We start from the raw sequence: 21452 nt of genomic DNA, 5'->3' as shown, positions 1-21452 counted from the left end.
AGCGCCGTAATAATCGCGCGACACAATGAATCGATAATGAAATTCGTTGCCAACTATTTTAATAATCGATTTTTATCGATTTTATCGATTCGTTGTTGCAGCCCTAGTTGTGTTCAGGAAAGCTTCCGACACCGTATCGACTTCCACCATCATGCTGCAGCTTGGACAGAGGGTTCTTCTACCCAACTTAATGTTGTCTGGCTCATGTTGAATATAACTTTGATTATTCTTGAAAGTTCTTTGTCTCTCTGACTTGTGCTGTGGTGTTATCATTGCCATTCCATGTTTTATTTAACGTCCTCCTCAAAACGGCGAATAAAATAAACCAATAATCAAAATTATTTTCGTCATTTGGTGCCATTATGTTACAATAGCATGCGCAATGTCCAGTGGGAAGAGGAAAAGGGAACAGTCAGCCAATGTGTTGCATTAGCCTGGCGAGCTACCGTCAGTGATGGATGAAATGCAGCAAAACGTAGGTCCAATTTGAGTCAAAAATGTGTCAGTACCAGTTCGTGAATATATGGATATGGGTGGGGTTCTGGTTTGTTACGGTCTGTGTCGAACTCGATAAAGACTGATTACGTCGGCTGATGGGTTTCAATGCCACTAAGAACTTGTATTTCTCCATAACTTTTAATATTCTTGGCTAAATAAAAGTTACACAGTTTGGAAATAAAGCGGCCTTGGATCGTATGTAAAGTTGTTGGTAACATGAGACGAACACAGACGGCAATCTCAGTTGAAACCAATCAAAACTTTTATAACCTATGCAGAACATGTGCTTGAAGGACTGTTCATAGTCAGAAGCCAATGGAGAAACTAGGTTTTTAAGGCCTCTGTAAAGGGATAGTTTGGATACTGAAACCGTTCAGTCCAACTATAACTTCATGTCCGTCTTCAAAGACACACGACTCCATTGACTACAAATGTTGACCTAGCTAAGCATGCTAGTTGTTGGCTCTAGGGCTGTGTGTCTTATTGTGTGCTTTGGGTCAATCTGAACTGACCCTTTTTTTAAAGGCACACAATTAAACCAAAAAAACAAGGGTTTCTTTTGGCTTTAAAGAGATTAATAGTACATAACAGCTTCAGTTCCTCATTAGAAAGGGCTATCTGTATTTTGTACATCACAAATTTGCCTTAAAGGGCTTTACAATCTGTAGAACATGGCAGACTGACTATCAATTGTTTTTAATATCAATAAACAGATAATATTTGCCTGGGACATTGGACTCTTCCCTGCAGGACAATGCGGACCAGCATCAAATTTAGGGAATCCTGCCCTCTCGTGCTGCAGTCGTAGTGATCGAGTGTTCTGCCGATTGATTAAATAATCTGATTAAAGATACTTTCACCTTATTGAGGAGGAATAGTACATATACAGATGAGAAAACAAGACGTAACCACTATTGGTTACCTTTACATCAATCTCAATGTTGATTGTTTGAATTGCATAAAATAACATTATATAAACTAAACCCATTGCAATTTAAGGGACAACTCAAGATTTCAGTTCTGGAACATTTTTGGGGGGAATAAAACGGAGACAAACTGTGAATCTTCTGGGAAATTTCTCATTTCCTAGTATTGCAAATATATAAATATTGCAATACTTTCACCAGTGGGTCTTTGGCTTAATCACCATGATGTTGCCTCCGTCAGCAATAGTACTCAACGGTATGTGATTAATAGAAATCTTTAAAATCTAGTGCCCAGTGCTCCAGACTAACTTTGTCCACCACCGTCCTGGAAATGTCTCAAAGTCGGTGTATGCCGTCAAAAATTCTAAATGCCGCCTTTTTTAAACCTTTTTTTATTCCGATCGATAGTAGTTATTTGCATAAAAGCACACAATTAAAATTCTATGAAATGACTGTAAAAGTAATACTTGCTTTGATCGAAACAAGTATTACGAGGGTTAAACAAAGCCTCGCCGCATAGAATTTGCATCAATGATTTTCTAGAATTTATTTTTCCTTGAGCTATCGCGTCAGCCTTGCCCTCTGCCTAACAGAGAGACCACTGGAGACGGCCAAAGAAAGAGCATGAAATGCGTAGCTTTAATCTATAATAGCCCTGTACAGCTATTGATATATTGGCAAATATCTACACACACGACGGTGTCTTATCTTTTTTTTCTTGTTCCGCATATTGTTTCATCTCCACGACCTAATTAGCCCCCGCTCCCCGCTGTCCACCGTCGACCATTCCCACGAACACTCCAGTTGTCCTTTACCTGGACGCTCCTCTGGCCTTCCGGTGGGCCTGATAATCAGCCGGCTGCTCTTTTGTCGTGTCGTAATGTGCTCTGTGGCCCATGCCCACGCATTGTCACCCTCCTCTCCTTTCCTGAACCCCTCCCTCAGTTCCTCTCACTGTTCTTGCTCATCTCACTTGTCCTCCTGCTCTCTTCTGCCCGTTGTGTTTTACACCCCTCGGCCAGACTCTTCTGTCACACAAAGAGCTCCGGGAAGACGACCGGTCTGCGCGCCCTCGGGCGTCTGACTTGGCCTCAACCTCTCGGTGTGTTTAACCTCGCAGAGGGCAAGGCTGTAGGGCAAGGGTGATGTCACAAAGGAAGCACTTTCTCTCTACACACACACACACATACACACACACACACAAACACACACACACATGGGCCGCACACTCCCGCCCACCCTCACCATTGTCATGTATAGTGTTGCTAATCCGGCCCTGTCGCTTCAGTATCAAACATAACCTCCATATGGGGGGGTACGGCCTCTCTTTCACTCCCGTTTTGTGTGTGTATGTGTGTGTGTGCGCGCTACGGTTGGTGTGTTAATGGGTCCGGTCAACAGCGTAGCACAATGGGCGGGCTGACTTGGGATGCCTGTTTAAGTGTCGGGACAGGAAAAGAGGGATAGGGGCGAGGCAGGCCGGTCCGAGGCTTTGATGCTTGCCAGGACAGAGGGGAGAAAAGCTTGTAGATGACACACACACACATACACACACGTTGTAGGAAACTGATTAATGAGTGTGTGTGTGTGTGTGTGTGTGTGTGTGTGTGTGTGTGTGTGTGTGTGTGTGTGTGTGTGTGTGTGTGTGTGTGTGTGTGTGTGTGTGTGTGTGTGTGTGTGTGTGTGTGTGTGTGTGTGTGTGTGTGTGTGTGTGTGTGTGTGTGTGTGTGTGTGTGTGTGTGTGTGTGTCTTTGTCTTTGTCTTTGTCTTTGTCTTTGTCTTGACGGTCCCAGTTTTTTTTCCTGGGTTATCAGACTTAAAAACTTCTCTGCGAGGACCTGGTCCCGGGAGCAGTATGCAGCTCGCGGCCCCCTTGTTCTCCCTTACTGTGTGTGTGTGTGTGTGTGTGTATCGCCGCCGGACAGCCGGGAGTTAATGGTTCATTAGCGTACACTTGTGTTCTGTTCTCACTGGTGGAAGGGACGGATTCAAATCACACGCACACAAACACACAGTGCCACTGTTTTTGTTGTTGTTCTGTTCTGCCGGCTCTGATGAACTGCCACGCAGCCTCCTCCCCTCTCCTCCTCTAGTAATCAAGGTACCTGTAAGACAGACGGGTAGCATCTGCCACCCTTCTCTCCCCGATCCATTCCTCTCCTCCTCTTCCACGGCAAGTAGTCGTATCTCCCCCCGATAAAGGAGTGATGTGATAATGTTCAAGTGTCCCGGAGAATATAAATCCCCCCCCCCCCCCCACACACACAAATGTTTCTCTTGTGGTCGTTCGATTGAATGCACGTTGAGGTGTTTCATCCTAGTTGACAACCCCGCCGTGCATTTATCTTTCTTTTAGGGTCGTGGGACATTTAAGACGGCTTTGCCATTAGATTAGATGATATTGAACAGTTGCAGTCGACATGCTCTCTCTCTCTCTCTCTCTCTCTCTCTCTCTCTCTCTCTCGGGTCCGTTCAGCCGCTCGGTGAAGCCGCTGCCATCTGCCTTTTCAGCTCCAGACTCCTTCAGATCAGTTTGGGCCACGATGAAAACGAGCAGCTCTGATGGGTTTGATTTTGAGCAGGGCCTCAAGGTTGATTAGCATATTTTTATCCAGTGTACAGACAACAGCCCCCCCCCCCTCCACACACCGTTCCTCTTTCTCTCCCCCTTCCAACCCCACCCCCTCCCATGTGTTTGATTCCTCGGCCGTGACAAAGAGCTTCAACCTTTATCCGTGTGTTGGTGAGATGGGGGGCCCTTAGATTAAGGGAAAGCTTCCTGCTCTTTATTTGGGGAGTCCCCCCGGGAGACGCTTTAGGAATGACTTGCGTCGAGTCACTAACGCCTACTCACACACACACACACACACTTTTACGCACACATGCACCTTACCATCCTCTGTCTTTTCTTCAAGCTGCCCATTGACTGGGCTCTAGTTGTTGTGTAACACAGACTACTTTCACAAGCGCACGCACACACACACACACACACACACACACACACACACACACACACACACACACACACACACACACAGACACACACACACGTCACACAGAGGCCCCCCAGTCTGTTCACAGTAGGTGAGCTCTGCAGAGGTTCCCTGTTCCCGTCTCTGTACAAAACTAACCCAAACTACCGTCACTAGAGCAACGTGTACTGCAGCGTGACTGTCTGAAATAATGCACATCATATAAAGCAGTATCCTCCTGGCTGTTCCAGCTTCTCCAGTGTGCAGATTTGATGTTTTTTTGTTTCATATCATCGTTAATTGAATATCTTTGGCATTCCAAGACGTCACTTTGGGACGTCACTTTGGTGGACATTCTTCATTATTTTTGACATTTTGTCAATTCTAATTAATCACAACACACTAAAAGTATTGAAAGGTAATTTCAATACTTTTAGTGTGTGGTGACTAACTATCTTTACCTTAAAGTAAAATGTGAGTTCTAATAGACCAAAGAAAAAATAAATATTATATGCAAACATCATACATTTTAAACTTTGGCAGTGTAGATACTATAGTGTAGATATTTGTCTTCTTTGCAAATAAAACCGGGACATACCGTGTTTGTGTGTGTTTGTGTCTCTGTGTGTGCGTACCTTGGTAATTGCTAGTCCACCATCTAACGGCTATTTATTGGCTTCCTTCAGCCCAAATGAATCAACCCAAAGCTCAAATGGTGTTAAAATCATCCAAATTGCAGTCCCGATCTTTTGCTTTGACGAGGACGACGTTGAGTTCCCTGAATGTGTGTGTGGTGGGGAGGGTGGTGGTGTCTCGAGCTGTTGTAGGTGAAGGTCGTTACAGAAAGAAGCCCCATCCAAACAGCAGCCATTTTAATTTGTTTGAAGAAGAAAGAGAAGTGATAACCTCCAGAGCGAGCGAGAGAGAGAGAGCAAGAGAGAGAGAGACAATTTTATAATATGTGTGTATAAGGCTCAAGGCTGCATGTTTGTCCAAAGGCTAAAGACTGTCAACCAGCCTGTCGATGAGCGGGCGCGGGGCGCTACTGTTGTAATTTATGTCGAGTCTGTGTGTGTGTGTGTTGTTCCGCGCATGTTTGTGTTGCGATTTCTGGATGTCAGTTACAGTTCTGTGGGCCTGAGGAGAGTGCAGCGGCGTCCCTCTGGGTGCTGTTAGTGCCACTCTCGTACAGATGTGCTGGGCTGCCACTGTGTCAGTTCCTCTGTGCGAGTGTGTGTGTGTGTGTGTGTGTCCTTTTCGTACAGGAAACTGAAGTGACTCCTCAGGGCTTCGAGTTCTTAATAGGGTTGGATCTACATTAGAATGTATTAGCCTTGGTTCTTATTGAATCCTGGTTCCAATTGTTATCGTATTGTTTGAGTAAGAACAGTAAAAGAATCGCACACAAAAAGGCTGCAAAAAAACAAGATACTTGTGACCAATGATTTCATAACAAATCCTTGTTTCTTGTGAATGATACAATCTCCCTTTATTTATTGTGTGGTATTTTTTCTATGGTTAATGGAAATCATCAATTTGACTAAAGATTTCCTTTTCATAAAAGCCACAGAAAAAAAACTGAGTAATGTTTGCTTTGAAGAAAGCAGAAATGTTGAATTTAAGCCATTAACATGACCTAAAATCTCTACATTTTAAAGTATTTTAAAATGACATGTTTCTGTCCTGCCAGATGCTGAAGAAGAAGAAGAAAGTGTCTGGTCGGTTTCCACCAAGGACAAAGAGGTTGGTGGACATTATTAGCGTGACAGTATGTGATGCAATCTTGACTTTCAGTCTCTTTAGGTCTCTGAGGTCTTTTTTCTACAAATCCGTTGTTTGTTGCCTAAAAGGCAGCAGTTTTCTGAAGAAAAAAGAAATGTGTAAATGTTGCCTCAACCATGTGTGTTTTCAGTCTCGGATCTATAACAGAGACAAGAGTTCCAGGGTGGCGCCGCTGCGGATGTCCAACAGATATTACACCAGCAAGAACATGCAGTGCAACAACTGCAACAAGAACGGACATCTCTCCACCAACTGCCCTGAGCCCAGGGTCAGTTCCACTCAGTGCACAGCAGCATGTACAGCTTATACACGCTGACGCGCACGTAAAGCTTCTAACTGTTTTTTGTGTGCGTGCAGAAGTTGGCGTCCTGCTTTCTTTGTGGCAACCCCGGCCACAGAGTCAGTGGATGTCCCAACAAGCACTGCAACAACTGCGGGCTGCCGGGACACCTCTACAGTTCCTGCAGCGAGACGGCGTACTGGAAAATGTGGTGCAAGCGCTGCGGCGGGAAGGGGCACATTTTCGACGTGAGTATGACATCCGTTTGTATTCTAACGGGTTTAGAATCAGAAAGATTTGAGTCCAATGTGGGCTTGTAGGGCCGAAAGTACCTTCGTCAGGGCAAACACTCGGCCAACACCGTGTGGTGTTGAGCATACCACAATCTGCTGCTGGATCAGACTCGACTCCTTTGGGAAGACGGGCCGGGTCGGATGTTGTGTCCGATGAGTCCTTTGGAAATGTTGAGGTGGTTAGATTCAGGGGTTCTTAAACTTTTTTGTGGCGAAAGAACCCTCACAGGAATTACGATAGTCTGTACTCTAGATGCCAATGGAACTATTTCTATCCTAAAATATTTCACCAAAATACATGTAAACATGACAAAGCATCAATCACCTTTACATCACATGTATACTGCTTACTTTGATATCCTTTACACCCCATCCCTTTTTTTCCCCTCCCCGACTCTGTAATAGTGAGTGACCAGGGGTCAGCACACGACGCTGTTCACATTAATTGATACACTTCAGCAATTACAGCTTAGTTATGTCTCCGCCATGCTGCATATGTCAGCTGTGTGTGTGTGTGTGTGTGTGTGTGTGTTGGCAGTGAAGGGTGAATCTAATGACCATCAATGACAATTATCCCACCGCAACGTTCATTACTTGCCCATTTACACTAATGCCATAGAATGGAAAACCCTGTGTGCATGTAAGAACTTGCCTTTGTCTCCCCCTACTCTCTCTTTATTTCCCCCCCATTTCTTTCTCTCCCTCTCTTTCTCCCCTTCTCCCTTTCTCCCTCGCTCTTCACCAGTCAGTCATGTACTGTGCTGTGTGTGATGGATGAGTAACCAGGTGAACACCAGAGGGAGAGGGGAGACCAGGACACACAGCGTACATTTACTCTCTTTTACTCCGTCTCTCGTCCATTCTTTCCTCCCTCTTCCTCCGCATCTTCACATTCATCCCGCTCTCCCTCGCCTCCCTGTTTTGCGTACCGTTTTTAACAGCGAACGGACGCAAAGAAAGGTTTGCGTGTCATCGCAATTACCCCTTTTCTTGGAACGCACAACAAATGATCCAGTATGTGTTGGTGTGCGCCGCGTTTGAGAGAGAAAAGAGAGTCAGGTCTGTCCCCTGGGCCTTTCTGTGTCTCTCATTAAAGACAGACGGTTGACGGAGCGCGAGTGTGTCGCTCGCCTCGCCTGTCGCCCTCGACAACAACACGCTACCCCGGCGGTCTGGAGGGAGAGAGCAAGCGGAAGGGAAGCTGGGGGGGGGGGGGGGGATGGTGGGGGGTGGAGAGGTGGGTTGGTTGAAGAAAGAATGCTAGATGAGAAGTGGAGGGGAATTCATATTTGGCCATCAACTGTATTCAAATCCAAACTGCTCAGATTAAGCCGGAAAGGAAGAACACAGCGTTCCTCACCGGGCTCAAGGATCCGGATTGTAAAGTGCACGTTCGGTGTGTCTGGCTCTCTCTCTCTCACTCAGTAGGTGTGTAAGTAAATCTCGTTGCCCGCGGCAACTGCAGCATTTTCAATTTCCCAGTGGGAAGTGGCGGCGGTTGGGAAAGGATGTCGAAACGCTTAAGGAACATAATGCGGAGATAATGCTTTAGCCACCGTGGGACACACACACACACACACACACACACACACACACACACACACACACACACACACACACACACACACACACACACACACACACACACACACACACACACACACACACACACACACACACACACACACACACACACACACACACACACACACACACACACACACACACACACACACACACACACACACACACACACACACACACACACACACACACACACACACACACACACACAGAGTGAGAGAAGGCCTGCTTTTCAGTTGGCCCTCTCTGTTAGTCATATCTAACAGCATCTGAATAGCCTAAATGCTATTCAATGTTTCTTTTTTTCAATCGTGTCTTTAATATCTTAAATGCTTCGCTGACCATTAAGACTTGCACAAACATGCCGCAAGTTTGTTATTTTGTATTATCTGTTTTTTGTGACATTCCTTTGTGTGTGACGAGCGTATAAAGTTTTATTTTTCTCTCTCCTCAGGCCTGTCCGGAGATCTGGAGACAGTATCACATCACTGTGAGTATCGGACCACAAAACCAGCACCGTCGGCAAACTCCACTAGCGCTGTTCCCGCTTTTTTTAGCCGGGTGCCTTCACACAATTTTATGTGTTCAATCGGGGAGAGCGTTCAGAGGATAGGATGCACAAAGTTTCCGTCCACCTTTTCTAAAAAAAGAAAAGACATTTGTAGTTTGGTAACTTTTATAGTTCCATTTTCTTTTCGGTATGCACTAACATGGGCAGGTCTATTAAATGTTGAACCTTCCACTATTAAACTACCCTATCAGTGCTGCACCGCACCTGATGCACATGCATTTAACATACGATGAAGTTCACCCTTCTCTTTGTCAAGTTGACTTGTTTTTAGTGTGTAGAGTTTGTACACAACGTGCGTCAAATTGATCTAAATCCCAGCGGACGTCGTAATTCTGCTCAGAGTCCCAATTAAAAGCAGCGGAATGTAAAAGAACAAGGTGGCGGGGTTTGGGTGACTAAGCCAGCAGCGAGCTCACCCTGCCCCACTTCCACTTGCTAAATCTTTTCCATGCAGAGCCTGCGTTTTCAGAATAGAACGGTTTTAAATTGTAGATATCTACATCTGAAGTGAGCTCTTCCATAAGAACTCACGTATTCACTCACTCAGTGTTTAAATAAACAGAATACGGTCCATTTGCAAAAAAAGAAAACGAGAACTAAAATAAATAAATAAATTAACGGCCCATCCCTCCATATAGTATCGCTCAATGCCTACATCGTTTGTATTCACGACTGTGGATGTTCACCCCCCCCCCATATTAAGCTACCAGAAAGAAAGTATTTTTCAACTGTGTCACAAGATCACTCAAAATCAATAATTCAGTTGTGACTGGTATTGACGTTGCCCTGTAGCAGCCGAGTGAACCATGGAGGGGGGTACAAACATTTCATGAGATTAAGGAAGCGCCCTGAGTGATAGGAGCCTTTACCTTTTTTCTTTTACTTCATTTTGAATGTGTGTATGTGTCAGTGGCGGGCCGTGCATTTTCTATCTAGGCCTTCAATGCCGTCTTACTACAGCTGAACAACCTAATGTAAGATATTAGTTCACCAGTGTTCCGGTGCGGGGCTTTTATTGTGAAGGAGCAGACGGAAAAAGATAAAGTTGTCGTGTTTCTTGTGTTATTAAGTAACGTAAAACCCTCAGTTACACTGAGAATTCAGAGAATCGTATCGTAAATGTATATGTATATTTCTATCGATGTATGTGTGTGTATTTATACACACACATACATCGATATAAATATGATGAAGATGAAAGTTCCTGTTTACCCAAACACATGACACAATTAATGAGTCTTTTCAATATGTCCCTCTTGTTCTTCACCTGTTCATTGTGCAGCTCCGTTGCCGCTTGTTCGTTGATCTGTAGATCCGCTCCGTGTCCCCAAAAGTTGTCAAAGCACCGATGCTTGTAGGTGCCGAGTCGTACTCTAGTGTCTCGTTGCTGCCTCGGTTAGACAACTCAAGTTTGCAAAGCCAGTGTGGCTCCCAACACCAAATCGATCACTTGCAACAGGCATCCCCAGCAGTCCGGTGTGCAGAGCTTCTCGGAGTCTGAGCCATCGGTAGCGCTCGTAGTTGGAACTTTGAAAGTGGCGAGCGAGCCCCTGTCCCGCCTGTGACGGGCTTTGTAGCGTCGGCGTCGGTCTTAAAGTTCGTTGAGAATGGCCTTATAATTATATCCTCGACCAAATCGATATCTTCTCCTCCTTCCGCCATTGTGGGTTGAACAAACAGCTTAGTAGTACGCGAATTATTTCGTTTATCAAATTCAGTTTCCTAGTTCTGAGGTTCTGCATCTACCTGCCCATAGACCCCGCCTCTCAATATTGGTAATCCAATCAAAAGACGTGCAGCACTCCGCCTGCTCGCTGCTCCTGTGCCGGTTCCGGGGCCTTCTCGAAGGCCTAGAGGAGCCAACTCTAAAGCTGATTGGTTGACACAACATCGTCATTCCCATTCACTTGAAGCTACCAGCGCCCGCAATGTTGATTCTGAAGGCCTAAGGGCAGATGTTAGCCCCCTGGCAACACACGATGGCTGAATATGATTGGATAAAAGATCTAAGATAAAGACCAGCCCTCCAAATCTCAACCTGGCGCTGGCAGCAGCGCAACCAAGAGGAACGCTATGAAATTAAGAGAATAACTCTTACTCTGGGAAATAAGTGAATACATATTTGTGGGCAAATATATTTAGAAAAAAATATATATTCTGATGATGTTTAGGCCAGCAGAGAAGGCCTTGCTGGCCCTGACGGCCCGCCACTGGTATGTGTGGTTGTTGTGTATGTGTGTGCGCACAATGTGTCAAAGAGTAGAAAACTGTGTGACGGTCAAATGTCAGCAGGGATGCTATTTGCTCATTTGTGTGTGCGTTTATCCAAATTCTGAACAGATAACTAGTTTTCTTGGCTGTGTGTGTGTGTGTGTGTGTGTGTGTGTGTGTGTGTGTGTGTGTGTGTGTGTGTGTGTGTGTGTGTGTGTGTGTGTGTGTGTGTGTGTGTGTGTGTTTGCGTGCATCTGAGCGAGGGGGTGATATAGACCTCAGCCTAAGAGAAAAGAGCAGCTTGTTTGTCAATTAAAAGACGTGATAAAGCATGAAATGGGCTGCCAACGCCACTCGGGACGAGGGAAGGAGGGAGAGAGAGAAGGGGAGAAGAAGAAGTGTGTGTTTGCATATATCTTGGCGTGCACTTTGTGTGTGTGTATGTGTTGGGGGAGGTCTGCCACTCTCCTCTATGGAGATTAATTAGCAGGGGCTGTCTAATGAAAAGGCAGCATCGTTAGCACTGGGGTAGCACAGTGGGAGAGGAGGAGGAGGAGGAGGAGGAGGGAGGCAGGGAGGAGGAAACAGGAAACAGGACAGAGAAGTTCCAGGGGAAATGCTGGCAGAGAGGATTGGAGTTAAGTTTTAACACTAGGAGGGTGGGGGGGGGGGCTATCGGTTTTATTGTCGAGGTTTTAGACGAGAGGAAAAGACTGCCGGCAAAAGAGGCGCCGGGGGAAATAACCTCTCCGGTGGCCTTGCAAGATCATGAAACCTCTTCTCTTCTTTTTTTGTTTTGTTTGTGTGTGTTTGCGTGTGACGGCGTGCTTTAACGGGTGGAGGATTGTGACCCAGGTCTAATTGAAGTATTTAAGCCATTTAAGCACTGGGAACAGAAGGTCGTTACAGATCCAAACCGGCTTGGGGGGGGAGTTCAGGGGGTTGCGCAGACACAAACAAACACACACACACACACACACACACACACACACACACACTCACACACACGTGCATACACAGGGCTCCTTCTGTTTAAGACAGCCTCATTTTATTCATGATGCTGCTTATGACCCTGAACTCTCCAATATGAGAAGGTGTGTGTGTGTGTGCGTGCTTTGGGAGATGCGACTCTGTCACCTTCCGCTGGGCTCAGCCAGGTGTGAAAAGGCATTCTGTCAGACCTCCCTGCTACTGAGTCCATTTAGTGTGTGTGTGTGTGTGTGTGTGTGTGTGTGTGTGTGTGTGTGTGTGTGTGTGTGTGTGTGTGTGTGTGTGTGTGTGTGTGTGTGTGTGTGTGTGTGTGTGTGTGTGTGTGTGTGTGTGTGTGTGTGTGTGTGTGTGTGTGTGTGTCTGCACCTGGCCCTCAACGAACCAACTCCAAACCACACAGTATAGACCACAAAGCCCCGGGGTATTTATTGAGAAAGTAAGATACTGACATACACAAATACCCACGCACACACTTCTTACACAAAAAAATATATATAGAGAGAGAGAATAAAATAGTGTACAAATCAATCCACTACGTTTTCATATTGTCTGTCATATAGTTTTGAAGATGTTGTCTTTACAGTTTAAAGTACTCTGCCCCAGAAAAGATTTGCAGGGAGGATCTCAGCAGCTCTCTCATTCCCTCTCTCTCTCTCTTTCCTTCTCTCTCTCTTTCCCTCTCTCTCTCTCTTTCCCTCTCTCTTTCCCTCTCTCCCTCTCTCTCTCGGATGCCTGCAGACGCCCTGGCTTGACCTCCTCTTCTCTTCACAGCGTGGTCCCTTTTTTCTCGTGTCTTCCTCACTAAGTTCTTCACATGCAGCATATCTTTCCCCACCGAAGCGCTCCAGTCATCGTTATGATCCTGATGCATTTTAGCTGGTGCTTGGTTTGTGGGTGAAGATGTGTTTTGATGCGCTGGTTTCTGAGAGTCTACCACATCGGCTTATGCTGTTTGAGCTTTCCTTCATCTCCCAGAATGCCTTTCAACGAGCCTAAACAGCTACTTTTGGTTTCAGACACTGTGTCAGACTCTTGTGCTTCAGATTTTACGGGTTTACTTGTCAGTGCAAAATGGAGACTGTGGAGAGAAGTCCGTTGGCGCTGAGTGAGTGATGCCGAAATATCGTTGTACCTGTCCGTGTGTTTGGAAAGCTCAACAAATCGTTTTGTCCTTGAACGCTATCTGTGTGCAGCATTGAAAATGGGAGCGATGTAACGTTGACTGCTCCAACCCAGTAAATATCAGGACAAAAAAATACACCAAAGAGAGAAGCTGACATAGAAATGAAAATTATTTGAATTACTACTTTTGAAATTCTCAAAAATACATCTCACGTTTCTAATGTCTTCAAGCCCACATTTAATAAATTAACAATCAAGCAAAACAGAGGAAATAAAGCAGCAATCTCTGAGGCTGAGACCAGCAAACGATTGTCATCTCTGCTTGAATCATTCATTTTCAGTAAGCCACAATCAACAGCGTGTGGTCTTTTTTTGGAGAGATTCTTGACCAATGCCTGAAAGGCAAAGAGAGAGACTCTAAAATGGGAAGACACAGGAAGAAGAGAAAGGAGAAGCACGAGGAAGATACAATGGATGGGTGGAGAGGGCAGGAAGGGCGGTTCAAGTCAAGCGACCCGCCGGCCGCACACAGGGCTGCATTAATGTGCGATGCAGAGATCGTGCATAAATGCGCGCACCTGATGACAATCTTGAAGTCAGTGTGAATTGTCTCCCCTCTGTCTCTCCTGAGTGTTGTCAGGACCCCGCTGGGCCGGCTTAACACTAGAGCGCCACCCCGTGGCCACTGCGGGAAGCGTCGCCAGGTTGTTAGAAATGAGAATGTCCCCCCTTTTTGATTAAAGAAAAAAACTCTGGAGGATGTCTGGCAAATCCAAATCAGGAGAGGCCTGGTGGCGTTAGATTCACCGCATTTCGTATACATTTGGAAATGTGTTGCTACTATGTAATGCTGTGTTCACACCAAAAGGATAAAAGATCGGGGGGAGGGAAGCTGGAGAGAGGTGTGTCATCTTGAGAGAGAGAGAGAGAGAGAGAGATATCTGTGTCTGAGCATTGATTGGTTGCTCTTTAGATAAATTAAGCCATTTTAACCTTTTTTGTTCTTTTTCTCCTCCCTTCCTCATTTAGTATGTTTTATCCCACTTTTTGTCTCCAGAAGTTCTCTTTTCGTGTGCTCGATTCACACAGCCCTTTGTCAGCGTCCACGTTTTGCCCCCTTTTAAAATCCTCATTTTTTCAGGAAAGGAACCACATTTACATTTCTTTAGCACACAATAAAATGTTCAACAGTTCTCATCCTGCACTGTAAAGTATGACATGTTATAACACTCTCATGCAACCCCTTCCCCTTCATTATAGCATTTATTTTTTAATATTTTTCTTTTAAAAAAATACTGAAGTTTTTGTTTTAAAGTGCACAAATTATGTATTTTAATCATATTGTGTACTAATGCCATGGAAATATAGAGCAAATGCTACGAGAATAATGCCTTTATTTACTGGGTAATGTTTCATACACGAACAGGAAACGGTATGTTCACAGACATATTCGTCTATAAAGTTGTTTTGATAAATGTCCAGTTCTTTGGAGAGACGATCTTTGTGATCAAGTTTTTTTGTTGGCTTGTAATTGTAACAAGCTGTAGAAAAGTAGATTATATTACATTTATTGATACGTTTCCCCCCTGAAATATTATTTACAGACTTCTAATAGAAAGAATTAGAGCATCTTTTCACAACTTCTTAGTTAATTATTATTATGAAGTAAGTAATTATGACGGAGCACATCTTTTTCCCTGACCAGATCCAGTCTCATTCAGCAGTGAGGCTGATGTTGAAGGACGTGTCCGCGTGCTGTGTTAGAGCGCTCCTCAGTGGGCAAGTTCAAAACTGCGCTCTGATTGCGCTGTGAAGACTAGAAAGTAGATATCCGGTACTTGGCGGGTACTTCTGGGCTTCTTGTTTAAGTCAATCATCAGAACACTTGCACACATTACTATATTCTCTCCCTGTGCTGGGAAACAATTGTTACAATCTTATTAAAATGATGCTTCTAATGTATCCACTGCAGCCGTTATTGTTAGAAGTCATCCTTTTTCAACTTTATTTGTGCTACTACTCCCATTTCTACTCTCATATATTAATCCTTCATATCATCTGGATCACCTAAATTGTAATTCTATGTTATTTATGCGTTACACAAAACATCTATTGCACTTCTGTCCATCCTGGGAGACGGATCCTCCTCTGTTGCTCTTGGATGAAATTATTTGCACAAAAAGGCAACAAAATAACCAAACTTAAACTGATGTTTTATTCCCAATGTATTTGTTCCTACATAGACGTGACAATGTGTTAACCACAGGTGGGTTTAACATGAAAACCAGTACATACAACAGCAGTGTGTGGGTATTTCTTTTAATATACAATTATTCTGATAATAGCAACAATAACAAGATATAAGACAACAGCTGAAAAAAATTAACAAAATAGTCAGAAAGCTTTATACAGAAATAAATGGCGTTTTCAAAATGACACAATGCATGCAGCAGTGGCCGGGACCGTGGGGTGAAAATGTCGATTTGTTGTCACAATATACTGTATAACGTGTACAGTGCATGAGAAATAATCAAAAAGATTGTTCTAAAATGGCCCACACTTTTCTGACAAAACCTCACATAATAGTTGAACATTGCTTTATCAAGCGACTTACAATCAATACATGCACAATGACACACAAATACAAAACAGGAGACAAACCACAACACTCAACTCAGTCAGTCACAAAACAAACCACCAAATATTGCCCCCCCAGTGCCACTGAAATGCAAATCTGTGTTTTAATCCAGATATAGTCACAAAGTATCCATAATTCAAACAGCAATGAGTTAACACGCTCTTAGCTCTGTTATTTCTGCTGAACTGGAAATTCCAGCTTTTAGGTTTCAACCTTTCTTCTTCTGTCCTTCCTGTCTGGCTGACCTCCTTTTTTTTGTTTTTCATTCATCTTCCAAGATTGAGCTCAATTAAAAAAGAAATCCTTTAAATCCACATCTATTCAGAGAGCGTTTTTTTGCCGTCTCATCATTGTACAGTACGCAGAGACTTTCGGGTCTCCTTTGCTCCGCCACCTCAAAAGGGCCCTCGCTCCTTTATTCTCCCTCAGACTGAGACACTGACGGCACCGGAGATGGAGGAGGGGACATTTGTAAATGTTTGTTATTTTTTAAATCTAGTTCTATTAACATCGAGCAGCCGTTATGAAAGAGAGGAAGTCCTGCAGGGGAAGAAGTGAAGTGAAGCTAATGCTGACGTGCCTTTAACCTGCATTCTCTCTGCTGTCCATCAGGGGGAGACTCCTCTGGTTGTATAGAAGTCTCTGAGAAAATGACTACTTCTCTCTTGATTTATTCCCTCAGTAAACATTGTAAACATGAGTTTATGGTCTCAATCTCTAGTTTCAAGTCTTCAATCCAGAATGATGTTCATTTAATAGTGGATGGTCCATTTAGAGTCAAACAGACCATACATCAGCATATGCTTTTTGGGGGGGGGGGGGGGGCTTACTTGGCAGGTTGCTACCACACCGCTGTCCAGTCTAGGAGTTGTCCGTGTTTTCATCTTTGAACTTTTAACTCTTTCACTGTGTCTTTTTTCTGCTGTGTGTTTTTCGTTCATAAAAGTAAAGCTCCTCCCTCCTGTGTCACTTCCGGTTCCGAAAAGCCAAAATGGCATCGATCAAAAAAACAAGATGGCTATGGTTAAAATGATGAACTCGAGGCTTCAAAACCATCGTCCTCAAACCAATGGGTGACGTCACAGAGACGACGCCTACTTCTTATGCTCAGTTTATGGATGTTGCCCTGTACTCTTTGAAATCACGGTGGTGCATTTTTCTTGTAATATAGACCAAATGATTAATCCGATGATTATTTCCTTGACTGGTTAATTAATCGGTGTTGAAAGTGTCAGTTTATGCATTGCGTAGTAACAAATAAAAACGTTTAACAAACTGCAGCAGTAATAAAAATGTAGTAGAACATCCTTTGGGGTTTTTAGGACAGGTGTCTACACATAGACTACATGCTAAACCATAGGAATGTACACACACACACACACAGGTGCGGTGTTATCGGAGGTCTTGCAGGCTTTGCCTGGTCTTTGTGGCTTTCCGCTTAGCTGGATGGTGTCGATTTCTATGCGCGGGCACGTGTGTGTTTGTGTGTGATTTGTTGCGCTGTAAAATCACAGTTTAACAGCATAACTGTGGACAGTGCGTCCGTCTCTCCCGTGCGTATGCCTTGTCTGTCTAATTGCTGCTGTGAAGTGAATGAACACAAAGACGCCTCCGAACTTCGAAGCTAAGAAGAGGAACTGAACGACTTAGACCTTGATCTGAATAGATTAGCTCGTATCCTCTGTTCCGCCGTCCACGGTTTGACCAGATTACCTCCCAAAAAAAATGGGGCGCGGGTGGGGGGTTCCGCCAAAGGTGGCCTCTGCCCCCCCGAAACACATTATCGCAACATTCCAGGAGCATTTATTCCTTCTCCTAAAGAGAAAATCAGGAGTCCCGCTGATTGTCTTCAGACCGACTGACGGGAGGAGATAGGAAGAGAGTGTGTGTGTGTGTGTGTGTGTGTGTGTGTGTGTGTGTGTGTGTGTGTGTGTGTGTGTGTGTGTGTGTGTGTGTGTGTGTGTGTGTGTGTGTGTGTGTGTGTGTGTGTGTGTGTGTGTGTGTGTGCAAAGAGGGCGCCGGGTTAGGGCTTCAGGTCTGAGTCTTTGTGAACTGGCAGACACAAAGGGGCAAAAATCACATCTGTTTTCTTGGAGGACACCCCCTTCAGTCCCTTACCTCCTCCTCCATAGCCCCACACACCTCCACAGGTCTCCAAATAATTACTGACCTCTCCTTCCTGACCGAGAGTGAACAATATAGTTAGAGATCACAATTCTGGACATCTGCTCAGTTAAAAGTCTCAACTGAAGAATAAACGGATTAGCAGTTTGCAAATTGATTTATCTTATTTTCCTTGATCGCATGTTCACCTTTATAGCCATTTCACAACTGTCTAATCCCGCCCCCCACACACACACACGCACCACAAGGGTTGTTTTGAGCCCAGTCGTCGCGTTGTGTTGCGCTGCTGTTTCCGATGATAAAAGCACGAGAGTCGGTTCCACCCGTGGCTCCAGTAACATATGCAAACCTCTCCCCATCGCCGCAATAACATATGCAAAACAGCGCCGCCGGCATCGCCACCCGTTACTGCTCAGATCCCACCCCCACCGTTCCTCTTACACACACACACAGACACACAGACACACACACAAGCCTGTTTGCTTCTCGGATTGTGTTCAATAACTGTGTATGTGTGCGAGTGTGTTGCTTCAGATTGTAGTCGGTAACAGTCTGAGCTTTGTGTCGGCCAAAGGATTATCACGGCTTCACCACAGCAGCTCCGCCAAGGAGCGGAGAAGAGCGGGGCTTAGAGAGAGACTGTGTCTGCGTTGGGCACAACTCTGTGTGTGTGTGTGTGTGTGTGTGTCATGCGACTGTGTGCATGCATGAAAGGCCACGGATGGCTGGTTGTCTGTGTCCACCCAGCGAGGCCCTTAGGACCTTTCTTAAACACACACATTCTAAACTGTCGGACCTCTTCCAGCTTCAGTCCCCATGTTTTGTGTCTGACTGGCAAAGATTCTGTGAACAGCTCCAGAAGCTCTTCATCTCATATCAGCAGGAAGTGGATGAGACTCTGCACTCAGAGGCCTGTTAGTCAAACACAGACAGACTCCCTCGCTGGGAATAGTCTGTCAAGCCCCTTTATGAATGGATATGGGAACAACTGTTTTGTGGAAAGCAGGAGAGATGTAGAACTGATTGATTTAACTAGATTAAATGTTCTGAACAGCATTTTTATATAATACAAAGTAATTTACTGAAAAGTGTGTGTATATATATAAATATATATGTGTATAAACTATATGAGTTGATATTAATAATAAATACACACACACCTTCCGGACCAAAAAACAGCCAAATAAATGCTGGTGGACTAGCATCATCTGAGTGAACCTCAGTTAGTTGTCTCAGATTTGTTGTATGCTTCTTTGTTGCGATATCTTGCCTTTGGCTTTCAGGAAGAAAGGCACACAACTGCCATTAGTTTGGTTCCCGGAGAATCAAAGCTAAGCCTCAAACATAAATAATCTTTTGAAAACCTTCTAAAAAAAATTAAATAAAATACGCCCGAGTCATATTGACTTTCCCCTCGCAGCCATTCTCTCGAGGACTCTTCCCCAAAAGCTCCTGAGAAAGAAAGAGCAAAGACACCAAACCGATACGATCCCATTGGCCCCTTCGCCCTGTTGGCAATTTAGATGCCCCCCCTCGATAGGAGGCGGTGGATGGAGACAGAGCGGGTAATGAGAGTGAGCGAGAGAGAGAGGAACGAACGTTCATCCAGTTAATTAATATTGTATGAGGCAGAAAACTCCTCACATGCACTGGGTGTTTTCTTTACTACTTTTTGTTCCCGACAACCATCACAGGTTGATGGGAGAGTAGGAGGAGATTTAATTTATTTCTCTCTGGTGCTTTCATTCTGCTTCTGTGCTGGATCAGAGTACGCGGAGATAACGCACGCCCAAGGTCAGGGAGGGAAGAGACAGAGGGAGAGACCTCCACCCAATTTACATGAAAGATGAATGGGAAGAGAGGCAGGGGCGGGGGGGGGGGGGGTGCTTGAGACGGGGACTGTGATCTCCTTAGTGTGTGTGTGTGTGTGTGTGTGTGTATGCGTGTGCATGTGTGTGTGCGTGCGAGAGGTCTGTGATCTCCTGGCCTTTGTGATGGAGATGGGCCCGGCCGGCCTGACCCGATAATGACGAGATGCTCTAATAGCATTCATCCTTTCTGCCGCAAAACTACTCAAGCGGAAAAGAGAGAGAGAAGAGGGGGGGGGGGAGAGAAAGGGTGGAAGGGTGGAGGAGAGAGAGAGGGAAGCGGGCAGGAGGGAAAGGAGAAGAAAAGAAGGGGACGGTTAGCTGAGCGATGTTTAAGAAACGACGCAAATCATTTGTAATCTCGGAATCAGGGTTTGAGTGGGAAGCCTGTGTGTGTGTGTTTTAGAGAATTGCATTAGGTGTGTGTGTGTGTGTGTGTGTGTGTGTGTGTGAGACATTTGCAGTAAATTCAATGTGTATCTCCTCTCTCTTTATCAGTGTATATTTGCTGTGGGCGCTGGAGCATGGAAGGCTTTCAGAATGCTGGCCCATAGGGGATGGGACCCTGTGTCCAACACACACACACACACACACACACACACACAGTTACTTATCATACAGGCTCATTACAGGCCTCTAACTATAGCCCCAGTAATCACCGGTCTACATCAGCTCCCATATTCAGCGTACAATACCCGGCAGCTCGTATCCATAGAGAGCATGGGAATGAGAAGAGACACAAATGGATGGTTACACAACCCCTTTTCAAACATTTTTAAAAATAATTATAGTGAGAAAAGAATATTTTGTCTTCTTGTAACGGGACTCTTTTTCTCTCCTTGCTCTCAGACGAAGGCGGGAGCTCCTGCGAGGCAGAGGAGTGAAGACCAGGATCAGGCGCAACAGGTCTACTGCTACAACTGCTCCAAGAGAGGACACCTCGGCCACGTGAGTAGCTCACTCTCTTTTCTTGTTTTTTTTAGCCATCCATCCATTCTCAACCGCTTATTCCGGGGTCGGGTCACGGGGGCAGCAGACCCAGCAGGCTGACCCAGACTTCCCTCTCGCCCGCAACATTTTCCAGCTCATTCTGGGGGATCCCGAGGCGTTGTGTCACAGGCCAGCCGGGAGATGTAATCCCTCCAGCGTGTCCTGGGTCGACCCCGGGGTCTCCTCCCAGTTGGACGTGCCTGGAAAACCTCTAACGGGAGGCGTCCAGGAGGCATCCGAATCAGATGCCCCAACCACCTCAGCTGACTCCTTTCGATGCGAAGGAGTAGCGGCTCGACTCCAAGCTCCCTCCTGATGTCCGAGCTCCTTACCCTATCTCTAAGGCTGAGCCCGGTCACCCGACGGAGGAAACTCATTTTGGCAGCATGTATTCGCGACCTTGTTCTTTCGGTCACTACCCAAAGTTCGTGACCATAGGTGAGGATTGGAACGTAGACCGACCAGTAAATCTTCACCAAGACGAACCGGTACAGCGCCTGTTTTACTGCTGCAGCTGCACCGATCCGCCTGTCGATCTCCCGCTCCATCTTACCCTCACTCGTGAACAAGACCCCGAGATACTTGAACTCCTTCGCTTGGGGC

General features: G+C 45.3%; 1 protein-coding gene across 1 annotated transcript in view; it reads left to right on the top strand.

Moving 5' to 3' along the window:
• zcchc7 (zinc finger, CCHC domain containing 7) overlaps positions 1-21452 on the top strand; it is a 46633-nt gene that overhangs the window by 21201 nt on the left and 3980 nt on the right. The window contains exons 4-8 of the mRNA XM_056409922.1: positions 6087-6139; positions 6309-6446; positions 6536-6706; positions 8790-8825; positions 20709-20807. Coding sequence (XP_056265897.1) covers positions 6087-6139; positions 6309-6446; positions 6536-6706; positions 8790-8825; positions 20709-20807 — 497 coding nt within the window. The remainder of the gene's footprint in view (positions 1-6086; positions 6140-6308; positions 6447-6535; positions 6707-8789; positions 8826-20708; positions 20808-21452) is intronic.

Source organism: Pseudoliparis swirei, chromosome 24, assembly GCF_029220125.1.
Source record: "Pseudoliparis swirei isolate HS2019 ecotype Mariana Trench chromosome 24, NWPU_hadal_v1, whole genome shotgun sequence".
Lineage (NCBI taxonomy): Eukaryota > Metazoa > Chordata > Actinopteri > Perciformes > Liparidae > Pseudoliparis > Pseudoliparis swirei.
The sequence above is the reverse complement of the archived record's forward strand: the minus strand, read 5'-3'. Positions and strand labels throughout refer to the sequence as shown.